Consider the following 18,191-nt stretch of genomic DNA (forward strand, 5'->3'; position numbering starts at 1 on the left):
AAACAAAAAAAATAGGCCTATAGGCAACCTCTCAGGTTCACAATGATTTTTTTTTTTTTTTGGTGAAAACATTTTTATTACCTCATTTGCATTGTTTCATCAATCATGTTAAAAGTACAGCAAAGACTTGTAATTTTAAAAGTGACTTACATATTTTTTTGTATTTTTCAAAACAACTGACTAAAACTATAGTTTTTACAATATTTGCATGTCAAATTAACAGAATTGTTTTGTTATGAGTATTGCAGTGTTTCTCAGTTTTTGTTACCAATATTTGTAGTTTTCACAAATAAATTTGATTATAATCACGTGTTGTTGTTGTAAATATAACAAAAACATTCTGTTTAATAGTTTACAAAAGTTCACTGTCATTTAAACAAAAAATATATGTTTTGGGGTTTACAATACTTTTCTGTAGGGATTTTACATAGTTTATATGTAAATTTCACGGTCATTTTTTACAGTGTGTCTATCTATGCACTGCACTGCTGCCCCGTGACTGTCTTGAGCTGAGTGAGCTTACACCACCATTAAAAAAGGAAATGAACTGACAGAAAACCTTTCAGCAATCATTGTCTCATTGAATTTTAAAGATTTAACAGGTCAAAGAAAAATAATAATAACATGCTAAATTGCACGCCTGTCTCCAAGTCAAAAAACAAGAACAAAAAAACTACACACCCACTACACAGTCCATTAAAGCGTAGAGTTATGACATTATTTGTTTTCTTTTCTCCTTCACAGCCTTAGCTGCCTGCTTTACTGCCTCCCATGGTGATTCTGCTTCCTGAGCCACCCTATGACCAACACTGCCCCCTATTGTTGCTCCTACTACCATTCTAGCAGCTGCTGCCACCTTCCCTGCTGCTGGGGCTGCTATTAATGCAGGGACTTTTTCAATTTCCACACCAAAAAAAGCTCCTAACAAAACCCCTGTTGCAGTCCCTGCCAACTGGATCAGAAATCTTTTCGACACTTTGGTTTTAGCCTGATTTCTGATCTCTTGTGGTGGCAGATTCCCTGACGAGCATCTGATGGTCTCTCCCTCTTCCTGTATTTCTTTCTCCACGTTTTGCAGCATCTCATTGCTGTAGCACCTTCCATTGTTCTCCGTCACCATCTTGTCTATGGTTTTGAGCAGCTCCTCCACCTGGAACTGGTTGCTCCTGTAGTTGTTCTGCTGTTTGTTGTTCCAGCATGTGTTATCAAAGACGTGGCACCGCCCGCCACACCGATTAACCAGATGGCTCAGATTCTCATTCTTCTTGACAAACTCTTCGATATTCATCCCTTTGGAGAGCTGGTCGCCGTGAGTGAAGACAACTACAGCGTAGTTTAGAGCATCTTCTGAGAAACAACTGCATATTTTATGGATTACATCTTTCTCCTGCTCTGTGTATTTCTCTACTTTGAGCACAATGAGAAAAGCATGAGGCCCAGGAGCACACTCTGTGATACAGCTCACTATCTCCTGCTTCATATCTTCCTCAGACCTTCCTGTGTCAAAGAGACCTGGGGTGTCGATCAGCGTGACGCCTCGTCCATTGATGGATTTGGTTTTTGCTTGACACATAGTTGTTCCAGAGTTGGGGGTATGATCCGAGGCGAACACTTCCTCTCCTAATATGGTGTTAGCCAGACTGCTCTTCCCAGATCCAGTTTTTCCCAGCACGACTATCCTTCTTGTAGTTGACGCTAGAAGACAATAATGACTGTTAAGCACATTGTCTTTGCTTTAAAGAGTTATTTCTTCACACTTGTAGCAAATAAGGGAGGGTGTCAACATTTTTGTACGGACAGTCTGAATGTTCACAACAAGAAATTTGCAGAAAATAGGTGCAGTTAAATACACTAAACCACAGAAATGTATATTTTTTCTAATGCTATAAAAGGATAAAAATGATTATTTACTGTCTCCCTCACATTGGTCTTGTTGGTGAACTTCTTCAGTGAATCGTTGGTATTTCAAAGTTTCCTGGACACACTGGATAATCTGCAGAGACAAAGGAGTATAGTTTTTGTTATTGAATCCAATATATACTCATTTGACGAAAAAAAAAACATAGATGTGATTCAGAGGTTGCGCTAGAATTTTTTGCTGTCCGTCATTTTGATTGACAGGGTCATAAAATTCTCATCATAATCTATTTTTACTCGCCACTTAAAATGATATTTCAATAGCATTTAATTTTCGTTAAATATTCACTAACTTTAAGTACTTTTTCGGAACAGTATTGACTTTAAATGGTAAAAAATAAATTAATAAATAAATAAAGTTTGGGCTGAGGACAAGTCTTGTCTGTACTTGGAACGGCTAGCGCTAACAGCTTAGATGGCACTGTAGGGTTGAAGTGCTTAGGTGCTATGCAAACTTTTTTTTTCTTTTTTTTATGCACAATTTGCAAAAACCTCTGCTTTTATCAAGGCTTCCATTAGGTAGATTTTTAAAATAAAAATAAAAAATCAGTCCTAGCAACGTGCTTTCAGCCGATTCCTCCATTTTGGTAGCTGTTAGTCACATAGACATATATACATATATATTGTATATATGTCTATGGTTAGCCGAGCTCTGACGTGTGCATCAGCGTAATCGGTGTACCAGGAAATCGTGCACTGACAAAAGTTCTGCGATATTTGGAATGCAAACTGCGATTAGAGACAAAAGCCAATTAATAACATCACTCGCCACCAAGTGGCCAGGGGTGTGAATTGCAATCTGTCAAAATGACGGACGGCCTTCAGATTTTTCCGCCACAGTTTTAAAAAAACGGTCGATGACAGAAAATATTCAGTTAACGCAACCCATGATGTAATTGCACATTTAAATTAAAAGGCAAATTACTCCTAAAACACTTTGAAAAGGTTATAGGCCCTAGTACTGTAATAAAGGTTTTACAATTTACTCGAGTACTGCTGTTTGCATTCAAATGATCCAAATCAATTGAAAAATAGAGATTTTTTTTTTATCTCTTATTGTATTTTGTGCTAAAGACAGGACTTCACTTGTGAATATCCAGTGTGTAAGGACACAGCATATTTCTCTTACTTCATAAGACTCTTCGTCATTTGGGTGGATGACGATCCGGACCAGGAGCGGTGTGCTGCTCACAAATGCATGAACCTCCTCCAGTAAAACTCTGCCTACCACGGTGTCAGGGAAACGCAGAGCAATCCCACCGCCAAGCACGGGAACAGCGACAGATCTAAAGCCTCTGTTCACACAGGAAGTTAGGATTTTCTTGATGCCCACTCTGAGAACCTGAAAAAGGTCCAATATTGCTTTTAAGAACAGATGTGGGAAATGGAACAGATAAGCATTAACACACATATTGAAAATATTCCTTGACTACTGTTTCACCTGGGCTGCAGTTTGTTCATCATCCATTCCGTTCTGGTAATCGTCCCAGGGTATAAGATTGAGGAAGAACACGGCATTAAACGGATGTTCAGACAAGCCCTCCACCAACACTGAGTCGCCAGGCAGCGTTTCATCTTCTGCTTCTTCTATAAACCTCGTAGCCAGCTGAGATCCAACTATTTCGTGCAAAATGTTTCCAATGCGAGTGGAGTCAAGATCGTGGCCGACCATGGGAGACACCAGGGCATCCACCTGGTCAAATAGAAGAGCAGGGGATGTGGTGCAGGGTGAAAAACACAAAGTTTTCTTTTGATTTTAACTGGTAGGTCCAGTGGATATTTAAGAAACGGGTACCAAGCTCAGGAGCAAATGCTTGATTACACATGCATTCTCTTTAAAAAACTTTCATCCCATTCCATTAACCCCTTTCATCCCATCCCCTTGACCCCTTATCATGCCATACCCTTTGACCCTTCTCATCTAACCATTTCTCTCGCTACATGTCTACCAATAAACTTATTTGCATCCTTTAAATTTGTTTTTGCTCTCAACAACTTGTGACAAATAAATCAATAAATAACTCTTTTTAGCTGCCAATTGTAAGATATGATATTCAGCTATTATCTTGCATATTATTAGGGCATACATTTGTTATGCAGCAGAGTGCTTCGGTGAAACAATATCTGAAAATGTCTCCTACAATTTCCAGGGTTTCTCACCTCCTGGGTCTCGATGGTTCCATGAATGATCTCTACATGGACAGTGCCTCCAGGAGCTCCAGCAGTGGCTCCTCTTGCTGCATCTTGACCAAGAGCATCCACGTTCAACCCCAAATCACTTGGTGTACTGTGTGTAGTACTCCTCCCTTTGAGAAGCCTGTCACACGCGTCCTGCATAGCCCTCACCACCTCACTTCTATTATCAATCAGGATGATTTTGCTCAGACTTCGACCTCCCTGACTACCAAACTCCTTAACAGCAGTTACGATAGCCTCAGAGCACACATCAAGAGGGACACCAAAGATACCTGAACTGATACAAGGTATAGCGATAGACTTGAACTCCATCATTTCAGCATACTTCAGAGCTCCCCGTACAGTTTTTATTAACAACATCTTTTCTCTGCCCCCTGCTAGTCCAGCTACAGGCCCAACAGCATGCAGCAGTTTCTTGCAGTTTAAGTTTCCTCCTGTGGTCACTACAACTTCACCTGTGGGAATTTTTCCACCACACTCCACTAAAGCTTTGCTCTCCTTCTGCACTTCAGGGCCACCTGCTTTACTCAGTGCAGCGGCGACACCACCACAGTGGTCCAGATCCTCATTGGCAGCGTTCACCAGAGCATCAGCGCATAGTTTGGTTATGTCACCCTGACAAACCAGCACCTGGAGCCCACCCTGAAGGCTGTAGCTAGTTGAGTTTCCCTCGCTTGAGTTGAACCTGTCTTCTATTTCCATCAACCTGGTGTTCACCTGAGAACGCTCCCCTACAACAATAGCCATCCCAGCGTCGCTGTACACCTTCACCTCATCAGCATTCTCATGAGAGCTGCAGGACTGAAGCAAAGCTGTAACTTTATGAGGGTTAACCTCACTGTGGCAAAGGTAGCCATCAAAGACTTTATCTACCTCAGTTTTCCAGTTTCTTCCTTCACCTAGAGACTGAGCTGACCTCCTGACTAAAACCCGCCCCTCCTCTGGATAAAGCTCAGCAGAGCAGGCCACAGTGGTGAGCTTTTCCTCCAGTTCTCTCTCAGCCATCGGGCATTCCCTCAGGTAACGAAGGAGATACTGATCAAGGCGTAGTTCATATTCCTCCTCGGGCGATGGAAGTGGTGAGGCAGGAACAGGGTGTGGGTTCTGTGTTGCAACGACATCCAAATTTTAACAGTTTACTCATCTCTTCATGATTCTAAAAGCAGCCAAACTCAGGTTTTAAGTGAGAAACTGTAGGACACAGTGAGGTAATAATACGTTCTGGTTTGCTAAAAACCAAAGTTAATACCTCTTCTGGAACTGTGGAGCTGGGAGGATCAAGGCTGGCTCGGACAGTGAACGTCACAGGACCGTCGGCAAGCTCCATGACATGCTCAGATCTCTGAAGGACTGCCTGCTGATCTAAGGCACAACCAGTCATAGAGTGAGTTTAACATGTGACCTAATGTAGAGCTTTATTAGCTTTTCATCCTCCTCCCATCGTTATGTTCTCATTTTTAACCTCTGATTTTTCATCAGAAGATAAAAACGCAATAAAGTCGTGGTATATACGACCTCAGATACAAACCCTTACCTCTAAATGTTTGACCACAAAGAGTCCTCCCCTGAATCACAATGACTCATGCTCATCTTATGCAGTCATTGTCTATGCATTACAGCAGATTTTGTTCGTTCAATCAGCTGATGCAGCATTAAAATTTGTATTTTTACATGTCATTTACAGTGCTTTAACAGCCACTTTCAGCAACTTGGCCTTGGCTGAGTGGGTAAGTTTGGCTTTCCCTTGAACCTGTTACAACCATACACAAATGTTAATAGTCGAGGAATCACTGAACATAAAAAGAAAAGTAAAAGTAAAAGTAAAAATAAATAAATTTTATACGTTCAATTGGGTCTTTTTGTGGTCCACTTACATAACAGATGATAATTAAAATTCATGTGGAAAATAAAAAGTTTTTAGAACATCGTCTTAAACTCTTTAATGCGACAGTCAACAGCATATCATCTATTATTAAAACGTGAACAGATCATTTATGCGTCTCCATGACCCACCTGTCTGACGTGTGAAAGCTATTTTGTAGACGTTTTCCTTGACATTCATCAGTGGTCCGCAGTCTCCGCCACCTGATCTGCGTCGAATACTGAAATATTGTTCTATTTTCTTCCTGTGCTCTCTAAGGGGACTGAGGCACTCAAAGAAGACTGGGTACCGGTACCCATCCGCCATCGTTGTCTTGAGGGAAAGGTGCAAGCAAAAAGCTAGACAGCTTTAAAGAGTGCTGTTGTTGCACTGAAGGCCTGATCCTATAAGACAGACAGAGCTGCTGCTACTGCTACTGTCAGAGTAGACTGTTGACCGTGGACAAACCAGTATTACTGTATTATATACAGTCAGTGGCACCAACCCATAATGACGTCACCTATTGGGCATGTTGATGGTACTAGTCTCACCTCACGTTACCTCTGAGGAAGAGCAGCACCTCTCTTCCTCATTCCTTTAACCCCACCCTTAAGGCCACTGAGGCTTATAGAAGCCTCATTAGACTACATTTACTTTTACATTTTATAGTCTTAAATATAGTCATAATTTTGTGTTTAATGTGTTTTATTTAAGTTATGTTACAAGTTATTGGTCACATTCCAATAAATATTATTGTCGTCCCAATATAAGTATCCCCGCTGACGTGGTTTTGGAAAGTAACAGTTGGCTTACCTAGCACAATAAATGCTCATATTCCTCCGCACGTGTCATGGAACTTTAGCATTTGCTTTTAATACGGAGTCTTTACTGTAAAACAAAGGCAATCATTTGTTTTTTTCATGGTCACTTCACAATGTGATAATGTCTGCAATTAAGCCAAACACGCTGCAGTTCAAAATATTCAATACTCAATCCTCTGATCATGTTAAAGTGTTGCCTGCCTCAGTTATGTCTGCTGGACTAAACGTACATTAATCTTCTTCAATCATAAGAAGGTTTAGGGTGATACACATTCCGGTCAGACTGATTTTTCACCTTTCAATAAGTTCTTTGTTTTAATAATTTGTTTTGTAAAAAAAAAAAAAAAAAAATGCTATATTCTTTGTTTTGAGTAATTCTGTTAAATGAATATATACACTGCCTTGCCAAAATTGGGGAACCAGCACATCAGGGTAAGAATAGATGCAGATGAAGTGATGCAGCCATCATGCCTAGTGCCTACTGTACCAGCCTGTGGGGGCAGTGCTATGATCTGGGGTTGCTGCAGTTGCTCAGGTCTACTTTTAAAGCAAAGACTCTACATGAAGAGCTGTCATGTTTGGAATAAGGACAGGGAAGTACCTAACTTCGTGGGGGCCCTAAGCAAGATGCTGTTTGGGGGCCCCTAGTTTGTCAAACTACGATGAAGAGATTCCTAACCCTCAGATAATCCACTAAGATGCCACAATCTATTACATCTCATGAGCAAAACAGGCTACAGTTAAAATTAAACATTTTAAGCTGAGCCACTCACGGTCCTGGGGCTTCCTGGTCAGGAAGTTCAGAAGATCCCTCGGGCTCAACATCTGGCGCTCCAACACATTTTGGAATTGCTCCCGCAAAGACGGAGCTTCTTATCAAGCAAAACAAATCATGAGCACATGTTCCTATTTTATAATTGCAGTTATGTTGCAGTAATACAGAAAATTAAAATTAATCTGTTTCTATATTAAACATTGTGATGTATAGTTTCATTTTAAAGCTTGTACCCAGTTACAAAGTTGTCACTTTTAAGAGTTTTCTGCATTAATTTAGACATTGGACTGGTTAAAGAAATACATCTAAGATAAATGATCCACTAATACTAATAATACTTAAGGCTTATCAGCAAACACTTAAATATTAAGATGGAACACATGAAAACATCATCAAGAAATAAAATACGGTGACAAACATACACATACACAAGCACACACAAACACACACTCACAGACTTTGGTCCTTCATGTGCGACGATCCTAGAGTCCATTGGGGTCCTATACGCAAACATTTCTGGTTGGTCACAGACAACAGCTTGAATGTATTAGATTTTATTAAATTCTCTCTGGCTAGACTAGCAGCATTCAGTTAGCTATATAGCCTTTTCACCCTACAAGGCAGGGGCTCCAAACAGTTGCCTGCCTTATTTGTCGATGAACTGCATATTTGGTTGACATTGGCTTTACTTCTTCCTCATTGTTTACAGTCCTACATACCTCACTGATGGGTATAGGGAGAACAATTTGCATGCTACCTTGGCTGCATCTAAATATTCTTCCTGTTCTGTGATTCATTGTTTTGTATTTTCTTCCCCCAGGTGAAGCTGGGTCCTGGAACCGATGAACAGGGACAACAACCTCCTGCTTTCTCTCCTCCGTCAGTCTACTGAAACAGCAGTTTGCTTCTTTGAATGCTTTTGTTCCATTGTTTTTTTTTTTTTACTGTATTATATTTTTAATTTATTTATGTTTAGTATTTATGTCTTAGATTAGAGGGAAGATACCAGATTATGGGGCCCTTTGTCTGTTGGTTCCATTTTGGGTGGCCCATCAGTTTTGTTAGTTGTTTTCTGAAAAAGAGCCCTTTAAGGGGGCTGTAACACCAACATCACTATTTTTTACTTAGGGTCATTTAAACCTCATAGAGTTCAAAATCTGGAGCCTGGATCATTTTCACTTCATAGCAATAGCCGGGTATGCCTCAAAATTAACAGCTCAAAACTACACTCACCGGCCACTTTATTAGGTACACCTTGCTAGTACCGGGTTGGACCCCCTTTTGCCTTCAGAACTGCTTTAATCCTTCGTGGCATAGATTCAACAAGGTACTGGAAACATTCCTCAGAGAGTTTGGTCCATATTGACATGATAGCATCACGCAGTTGCTGCAAATTTGCCGGCTGCACATCCATGATGCGAATCTCCTGTTCCACCACATCCCAAAGGTGCTCTATTGGATTGAGATCTGGTGACTGTGGAGGCCATTTGAGTACAGTGAATTCATTGTCATGTTCAAGAAACCAGTCTGAGATGATTCGCGCTTTATGACATGGCGCGTTATCCTGCTGGAAGTAGCCATCAGAAGATGGGTACACTGTGGTCATAAAGGGATGGACATGGTCAGCAACAATACTCAGGTAGGCTGTGGCGTTGACAAGATGCTCAATTGGTACTAATGGGCCCAAAGTGTGCCAAGAAAATATCACCCACACCATTACACCACCACCACCAGCCTGAACCGTTGATACAAGGCAGGATGGATCCATGCTTTCATGTTGTTGACGTCAAATTCTGACCCTACCATCCGAATGTCGCAGCAGAAATCAAGACTCATCAGACCAGGCAACGTCTTTCCAATCTTCTATTGTCCAATTTTGGTGAGCCTGTGCGAATTGTAGCCTCAGTTTCCTGTTGTGCGTTCAGAGATGCTCTTCTGCATACCTCGGTTGTAACGAGTGGTTATTTGAGTTACTGTTGCCTTTCTATCAGCTCGAACCAGTCTGGCCATTCTCCTCTGACCTCTGGCATCAACAAGGAATTTGCGCCCACAGAACTGCCGCTCACTGGATATTTTCTCTTTTTCGGACCATTCTCTGTAAACCCTAGAGATGGTTGTGTGTGAAAATCCCAGTAGATCAGCAGTTTCTGAAATACTCAGACCAGCCCGTCTGGCACCAACAACCATGCCACGTTCAAAGTCACTTAAATCACCTTTCTTCCCCATTCTGATGCTCGGTTTGAACTGCAGCAGATCGTCTTGACCATGTCTACATGCCTAAATGCATTGAGTTGCTGCCATGTGATTGGCTGATTAGAAATTTAAGTTAACGAGTAGTTGGACAGGTGTACCTAATAAAGTGGCCGGTGAGTGTATGTTTAGTCAACTCTTATACAATTAGATTCAATAAAGTATTAAATGAATAAAATCATGCTGAGCCTGTTTTAAGAGCTATTTAAGATGTCCTCTACCACTGATTGTAGTTGAGGGACTGTCGTCTTATAGAGCAGCTAGAAAGTAAAACTAAATCGCTTGCTTGCATTCAGTCATAATAAAGCAGCAGGAGGAAGAAACTGTAAACCTGCTATAAATAACGTCACATTGACAGCTATGATCAGCTGACAAACCTGTTTAACCTAGTCAGTTAAGCTTTATTGTCAGTTCTAACATGTGCAACACATTCACAGGATTAGCATTTTTCACATATCGGTTCACATTTTTCAAAGACCCCAGTTTGCCTGTCCTTATTAAGGACAGGCAAGTTGAAATATATAAAATATATATATGAAATATATAAAAAAACAAAAACAGAATTAATCCTCACTATGATTTTTCTAAGTTAGTCCTGACCGTTGACCCACCTGAGGGCAAAGACAAATATTTATACAGAAAAACAAGAGCTTTAACACCTGTATGTGCAACTCCCTTCAACTACCCAAGGTTCAGCTCATGGTTCGGTTGCAGCAGACAGCTAGATTTAGTGAAAAAGCTCCTAAAATGGAAGGCAGACACTACTTGAAATGACGTGAAGTTTTTACCAGCTGTGATTTCTGTTGTTGGGCCAGGCTAAATAACAGAAACACAGGAGAGTGTGCACCGATCACGCATAACATTATAACCACCTTCCTAATATAGTGTAGGTCTCCCTTGTCCCTCCAAAACACTTGTGACTCATCAGAAAACGGACATGGGCCTTCTGACTGTGTCCTGTAGTGTCTGGTGACAGAATCTTGTTAGTGGGGGCCTTTGGGTCCTATGGGTTGAGGGGAGATACTTGATCGGTGGGCATCTAGTGAATTTGGAGACCGGGTCAACACCTTGTTTGTGTGTGTCCGTGTCAGGCTGCATCCTGGTCTGGTCTAGGTTAGTGCTACCTATCTAAGTAGCATCCACATGAATGCCAGGTCCAAACGTTTCCCAGCAGAACATTGAATTGTCACAAGATGTTGAATGCTATTTACCTTTCCTGTAAGTAGTCTTAATGTTTTGGCTGATCGGCGTAGCGGCATACATTTTGATCATGATCAAGAGATAAGATAACAAACTCATTTTTATTTGCAGATTTTAGCTCTGTGACTCCTAAACCATAATATGAGGTGTACTTCATGCCACGACCTATTTTACATTTTATGCTCTTCTCTACACTGGAGCTTTGAGCTTGTAGGTGCAGTGTGAGAATAAGAAACCCATAAACAAAGGTAAGCTACTCTATTTTAGTGCACTTTTTTTGCAGAATTGTACCAACACTGTCCTCCCTTTGTGTTCAGAGTAGTTTTGGTTTCTCTTTGCATGAATTCCACAAGATACTATGAAACATTCATGAAATATTAAATAGAGATTCTGGTCTATGATGATGTGATTATTAAACATTTCTATAGATCTGGGGGCTGCAGATACATACTCCTGTTCTACCACACTTCAGATTTGTCTGTCTATGTACTGCATAGAGAGACAAATGACTGTCTTCAACTGGGTGAGCTTACATCACCATTAAAAAAAGGAAATGAACTGACAGAAAACCTTTCAGCAATCATTGTCTCATTGAATTTAAAAAAAATTAACAGGTCAAAGGAAAACAATAATAACAAAATACTAAATCGCACGCCTGTCTCCAAATCAAAAAACAAGAAAAACAAATCTGTTAGGAAAGTGTAAAGGTATGACTTATTTGTTTTCTTTTATCCATCAGAGCCTGAGCTGTCCGCTCTGCTGCCTCCAATGGTGAGTCTGCTTCCTGAGCCACCTGATTTCCAATAGAACCCCCAACTACTGCTCCTGTTACAGCCACAGCTGTCGCTGCCACTACTCCAGTTGCTAATGCCACCTCCCCTGCTGCTGCAGCTCCTACTAATGCTGGAGCTTTTTTGCCCAGATTGAATAATTGCAATGGGTTCACAGCTTTGATCACTGATCTCACCATCACTTCCAAACCAAAAAAAGCTCCTAACAAAATCCCCGTTGCAGTCCCTGCAAACTGGATCAGAAATCTTTTAGACACTTTGGTTTTAGCCTGATTTCTGATCTCTTGTGGTGGCAGATTCCCTGACAAGTGTCTGATGGTCTCTTCCTCTTTCTGTATTTCTTTCTCCACGTTTTGCAGCATCTCATTGCTGTAGCACCTTCCATTGTTCTCCATCACCATCTTGTCTATGGTTTTGAGCAGCTCCTCCACCTGGAACTGGTTGCTCCTGTAGTTGTTCTGCTGTTTGTTGTTCCAGTATCTGTTATCAAAGACGTGGCACCGCCCGCCACACCGATTCACCAGATCGCTCAGATTCTCATTCTTGTTGACAAACTCTTCGATTTTCATCCCTTTGGAGAGCTGGTTGCCGTGAGTGAAGACAATAACAGCGTAGTTTAGAGCATCTTTTGAGAAATAATCGCATATTTTATGGATTACATCTTTCTCCTGCTCTGTGTATTTCTCTACTTTGAGCACAATGAGAAAAGCATGAGGCCCAGGAGCACACTCTGTGATACAGCTCACTAGCTCCTGTTTCATATCTTCCTCAGACCTTCCTGTGTCAAAGAGACCTGGGGTGTCGATCAGCGTGATGTCTCTTCCATTGATCGATTTGGTTTTTGCTTGACACATAGTTGTTCCAGAGTTGGGAGTATGATCCGAGGTGAACACTTCCTCTCCCAATATGGTGTTAGCCAGACTGCTCTTCCCAGATCCAGTCTTTCCCAGCACCACTATTCTTCTTGTAGTTGACGCTGGAAGACAATAATGACTGTTAAGCACATTGTCTTTGCTTTAAAGAGTTATTTATTCACACTCTTAGCAAATAAGGGAGGGTGTCAACGTTTTTGTACGAACAGTCTGAATGTTCATGACAAGAAATCTGCAGAAAATAGGTGCAGTTAATACAGTAAAACACAGAAATGTATATTTTTTCTAATGCTATAAAGGGAGAAAAATTATTATTTACTGTCCCCCTCACCTTGGTCTTGTTGGTGAACTTCTTCAGTGAATCGTTGGTATTTCAAAGTTTCCTGGACACACTGGATAATCTGCAGAGACAAAGGAGTATAGTGTTTGTTATTGTTTGTTATTGTTATTACTTGAGTACTGCTGTTTACATTCAAATGATCTAAATTAATTGGAAAACAGAGACTTTTTATCTCTTATTGTATTTTGTGCTAAAGACTGGACTTCACTTGTGAATATCCAGTGTGTAAGGACACAGCGTATTTCTCTTACTTCATAAGACTCTTTGTCATTTGGGTGGATGACGATCCGGACCAGGAGCGGTGTGCTGCTCACAAATGCATGAACCTCCTCCAGTAAAACTCTGCCTACCACGGTGTCAGGGAAACGCAGAGCAATCCCACCCCCAAGTACGGGAAGAGCGACAGATCTAAAGCCTCTGTTCACACAGGAAGTTAGGATTTCCTCGATGCCTACTCTGAGAACCTGAAAAAGGTCCAGTATTGCTTTTAGGAACAGACGTGAGAAATGCAACAGATAAGATAAGCATGAACACACATATTGAAAACATTCCTAACATTCCAACTATTTCACCTGGACTGCAGTTTGTTCATCATCCATCTGGTCATCGTCCCAGGGAATAAGATTGAGGAAGAACACGGCATTAAATGGATGTCCAGACAAGTCCTCCACCAACACTGAGTCGCCAGGCGCCATTTCATCTTCTGCTTCCTCTATAAACCTCGTAGCCAGCTGAGATCCAACTATTTCGTATAAAGTGTTTCCAATGCGAGTGGAGAGAAGATCATGGCCAACCATGGGAGACACCAGGGCATCCACCTGGGAGAATAGAAGAGCAGGGGATGTGGTGTAGGACGAAAAACACAAAAGTTTTCTTTTGATTTTAACTGGTAGGTCCAGAGCACGCCCTATATCACTCTATTCACTGCACTAACCTAAAAAAAGTGTGTCCTCGCCCTCTCTCTCGCTCTCTTCTCAACCCCCACCCTCGCGTCCCTCTCTTTTCTATTCTTTCATCATCCACCTACACATTCCGCCCTTCCTGTCTTCCCATCAACCCCTTTTCATCCCATCCCCTCAACCCCTTTTCATGCCATACACTTCGACCCTTCTCATCCTTCCATTTCTCTCACTACAGCTACCGATAAACTTATTTGCATCAATTAAGATGTGGTCTTTGATAGTGAATGTAGGGTGACCAGATGTCCCGCTTTGTGCGGGACAGTCACGCATTTTCATTACTTTTCACACGTCCCGCAAATTGAGACGTTGTCCCGCATTGTTATTGACAGTCAGACTCCAGTTTCGAAATGCATGTTTTACAATCTGGCATTTATCAAATAGCTGTTTGGAGAAAGCAGTGAGGGCTGTCATCAGGGGTCGGGGCGGGCTGTTTGATCATGTCAATCAAACTGGGACGCGGACGCAGGTTAACGGCGCGCCCACCAACAACAAACAATGCAAATCAGATCAGAACGGCATGCAGCGCGAGACATGGAGGGAAGCACAACCCGTACGACTGAGAAGAGGAAATGCAGCTATAATAAAGGCTGGGAAACTATCTGTCCAATGCAAGGCGAGTCTGGTAAAGTTTGCTGTGAAGTTTGCTTGAGTCATTTTTCCGTTTCACACGGAGGTGAATACGACGTGAAACGACACAGACAATGCGAGACAAAACGTGTTGCTCACCTTGTGAACTTGGGAAATTTGCATTTAAGCAAGTTTTTATATATATTTATATTGTAAAATATATTTGTTAAGTTTTTATTTGCAGGCTGTTATGTCCTACTGAATCAATCAGATGGCAAAGTAATGCCATAAGCAAAGGGGCAGAATAGAAATGTTTATTTTTTCTCATAGTTCTTTTAGACTACCTTGATGCATTGGTATCTCACATTGTCCCACATTGTCCCACACAAACGTAGTCTTTGTCCCACGTCTGGCGAATTGGGATCTGGTCACCCTAAGTGAATGTGTTTGTTGTTTGTTTGTTTTTGCTCTAAACAACTAAACAAGGAGAAATAAATCTGTCTTTTTAGCTGCTAATTGTAACATATGATATTCATCTATTATCTTGCATATTAATAGGGCATACATTTGTTACGCTGCAAAGTTCTTCACTGAAAAATGAAAATATCTCCTACAATTTTCTCACCTCCTGGGTTTCGATGGTTCCATGAATGATCTCTACATGGACAGTGCCTCCAGGAGCTCCAGCAGTGGCTCCTTTTGCTGCGTCTTGGCCAAGAGCATCCACGTTCAACCCCAAATCACTTGGTGTACTGTGTGCAGTACTCCTCCCTTTGAGAAGCCTCTCACATGCGTCCTGCATAGCCCTCACCACCTCACTTCTATTATCAATCAGGATGATTTTGCTCAGACTTCGACCTCCCTGACTACCAAACTCCTTAACAGCAGTTACGATAGCCTCAGAGCACACATCAAGAGGGACACCAAAGATACCTGAACTGATACAAGGTATAGCGATAGACTTGAACTCCATCATTTCTGCATACTTCAGAGCTCCCTGTACAGTTTTTTCTAATAACATCTTTTCTTTGCCACCTGCTAGTCCAGCTACAGGCCCAACAGCATGCAGCAGTTTCTTGCAGTTTAAGTTTCCTCCTGTGGTCACTACAACATCACCTGTGGGAATTTTCCCACCACACTCCACTAAAGCTTTGCTCTCCTTCTGCACTTCAGGGCCACCTGCTTTACTCAGTGCAGCAGCGACACCACCACAGTGGTCCAGATCCTCATTGGCAGCGTTCACCAGAGCATCAGCGTATAGTTTGGTTATGTCACCCTGACACACCAGCACCTGGAGCCCACCCTGAAGGTTGTAGCTAGTTGACTTTCCCTCGCTTGAGTTTAACCTGTCTTCTATTTCCATCAACCTGGTGTTCACCTCAGAACGCTCCCCTACAACAACAGCCATCCCAGCCTCGCCGTACACCATCACCTCATCAGCATTCTCATGAGAGCTGCAGGACTGAAGCAAAGCTGTAACTTTATGAGGGTTAACCTCATTGTGGCAAAGGTAGCCATCAAAGACTTCATCTACCTCAGCTTTCCAGTTTCTTCCTTCACCTAGAGACTGAGCTGACCTCCTGACTAAAACCCTCCCCTCCTCTGGGTGAAGCTGAGTAGAGCAGGCCACAGTGGTGAGCTTTTCCTCTAGTTTTCTCTCTGCCATCGGGCATTCCCTCAGGTAACGATGGAGATATTGATCAAGGCGTAGTTCATATTCCTCCTCGGGCGATGGAAGAGGTAAGGCAGGAACAGAGTGTGGGTTCTGTGTTGCAAATACATTCATATTTTAGCAGTTTACTCATCTCTTCAAGATTCTTGAAGCAGCCAAGCTTGAGTTCTAAGTGAGAAACTGTAGGACACAGTGAGGTAATAATACATTCTGATTTACTAAAAAACTGAAGTTATCACCTCTGCTGGAACTGTGGAGCTGGGAGGATCAAGGCTGGCTCGGACAGTGAACGTCACAGGACCGTCTGCAAGCTCCACAACATGCTCAGATCTCTGAAGGACTGTCCGCTGATCTAAGGCACAACCAGTCACAGAGTGAGTTTAACATGTGACCTGTTTCAGCAGATAAGAGCGTGTGGGTTAGCACTCTTATCTGCTTTTCATCGTCCTCCCATCATTAGATTCTTATTTCTCTTCACAGGATAAAAACGCAATTAAGTCTTGGTATATACGCCCTCAGATACAAACCCTTACCTCTAAATGTTTGACCACAAACAGCCCTACCTGAATCACAATGACTCATGCTAATCTCATGCGATCTTTTTTTTTTTTTTTTTTTTTTATGCACTGCAGCAGATTTTGCACGTTCAATCAGCTGATGCAGCTTTTAAATAGTGACACTTTATATGTAATTTACAGTGCTTCATTCCTGTTATATAAGTCGACCATGTGATAAGTGCGCTTGACCCTTTAACAGCCACCAAACCAGAAACGCGAGTTATAAGTTTCGTTTCCCCATTTCCTTTTCTTGTTGCGATCCATGCACAAGTTTCTAATTTATCATAAAAATACAATAAAACAAGATAGTAACGTTTAAACATGTTCAATTTGGCCTTTTTATGGTCCATGTATAATAAATTATAATTAAAATAATTTTTTTTTAGAACGTCGTCGAAAACTGTTCAATTAAACATCAAGAGCATAATATCTGTTATTAAAACGTGAACAGATCATTTGTGCGTCTCAATGACCCACCTCTCTGATGTGTGAAAGCTATTTTGTAGAAGTTTTCCTTTACATTCGTCAGTGGTCCGCAATCTCCGCCGCCTGATTTGCGTCGAATACTGAAATATCGTTTTATTTTCTTCTTCCTGTGCTGTCCGAGGGGACTAAGACACTCAAAGAAGACTGGGTACCCATCCGCCATCGTCGTCTTGAGGGAAAGGTGCAAGCAAAAAGCTAGACAACTTTAAAGAGCGCAGGACTGTTGTTGCGCTGAAATCCTGGTCCTGACCCTGCTGCTTTTAGAGCCAGTGCAGATCAGTCCGTAGGGAACTGTTGCGCGTAAGGGAGGGAGGTGCCACCCATCTCCAAAAAAGCTGTGCAGCGTATGGGAATGCCATGCGCAGAGAAAACAAGTGCGCCCTTGTTGCCTTGTTGAATCACGTGTCCAAATAGTTTTGACCTGAAATCACTCCATCTAATTCGACAAATCCATGGTGATGCAGTGGTGCCAATATTTTTAGGGCTTAAGACTCATTAACAAACGCTAAAATATCAAGGTGCATCACATGAAAACAACAAATGGTGGTGCTTCATCAGAGGCGATTCTAGACTCCACTGGGGCCCTACAGGAAAACATTTACACTAGGTCACAGACAACAGCTTGAATGTTAACATCAGAGTTACTTTACTCGTTTCCTCTTCCTGTCTCCTTCTTATTTCGCTCCCAGAACAGTTTTGACTGCATATAAAACATAATGTATTAAACTTTTTTTTTGTTTCACCTGTAGTGACTTAAAGAAAACCAAACGAACTTAAAACCACTGAGGTGGCGTGCAGGTGTACTTGTTCTGACGCTTGTACTGTGATAAATAATGAACAATGTCCAGTGCGTTCTATATAGTTGGATTCGTAATCCATTTATTTTCAGTCACAAATTAAGTTCTCACCACGTTGAAAACACCA

General features: G+C 41.7%; 3 protein-coding genes across 3 annotated transcripts; all 3 read right to left on the reverse strand.

Moving 5' to 3' along the window:
* Positions 1 to 709: 709 nt before the first annotated feature.
* Positions 710 to 3,434, reverse strand: LOC311486430 (GTPase IMAP family member 6-like; the record flags this gene model as incomplete). The annotated part of the gene is made up of 3 exons (XM_084542282.1): positions 3,047 to 3,434; positions 1,924 to 1,993; positions 710 to 1,695 (listed from the first exon to the last, which is right to left on the reverse strand). Exons 1-3 carry the CDS (start codon positions 3,326 to 3,328, stop codon positions 710 to 712), a joined length of 1,338 nt encoding a protein of 445 aa, XP_084398408.1. The 5' UTR covers positions 3,329 to 3,434.
* Positions 3,347 to 6,601, reverse strand: LOC311486439 (uncharacterized protein; the record flags this gene model as incomplete). The annotated part of the gene is made up of 4 exons (XM_084542294.1): positions 6,127 to 6,601; positions 5,363 to 5,475; positions 4,078 to 5,217; positions 3,347 to 3,610 (listed from the first exon to the last, which is right to left on the reverse strand). The coding sequence occupies exons 1-4, from the start codon at positions 6,299 to 6,301 to the stop codon at positions 3,347 to 3,349; spliced, it is 1,692 nt and encodes a 563-aa protein (XP_084398420.1). The 5' UTR covers positions 6,302 to 6,601.
* A 2,846-nt stretch (positions 6,602 to 9,447) lies between these two features.
* Positions 9,448 to 17,493, reverse strand: LOC311495180 (uncharacterized protein). Its single transcript, XM_084554544.1, has 7 exons — positions 17,259 to 17,493; positions 16,464 to 16,576; positions 15,178 to 16,317; positions 13,596 to 13,841; positions 13,275 to 13,487; positions 13,015 to 13,084; positions 9,448 to 12,787 (listed from the first exon to the last, which is right to left on the reverse strand). The coding sequence occupies exons 1-7, from the start codon at positions 17,428 to 17,430 to the stop codon at positions 11,712 to 11,714; spliced, it is 3,030 nt and encodes a 1,009-aa protein (XP_084410670.1). The 5' UTR covers positions 17,431 to 17,493; the 3' UTR covers positions 9,448 to 11,711.
* Between the last annotated feature and the right edge of the window lie 698 nt (positions 17,494 to 18,191).

The sequence above is a fragment of the Chelon labrosus genome (genome assembly GCF_963514085.1).
Source record: "Chelon labrosus genome assembly, chromosome: 1".
NCBI classification, from domain to species: Eukaryota; Metazoa; Chordata; class Actinopteri; order Mugiliformes; family Mugilidae; genus Chelon; species Chelon labrosus.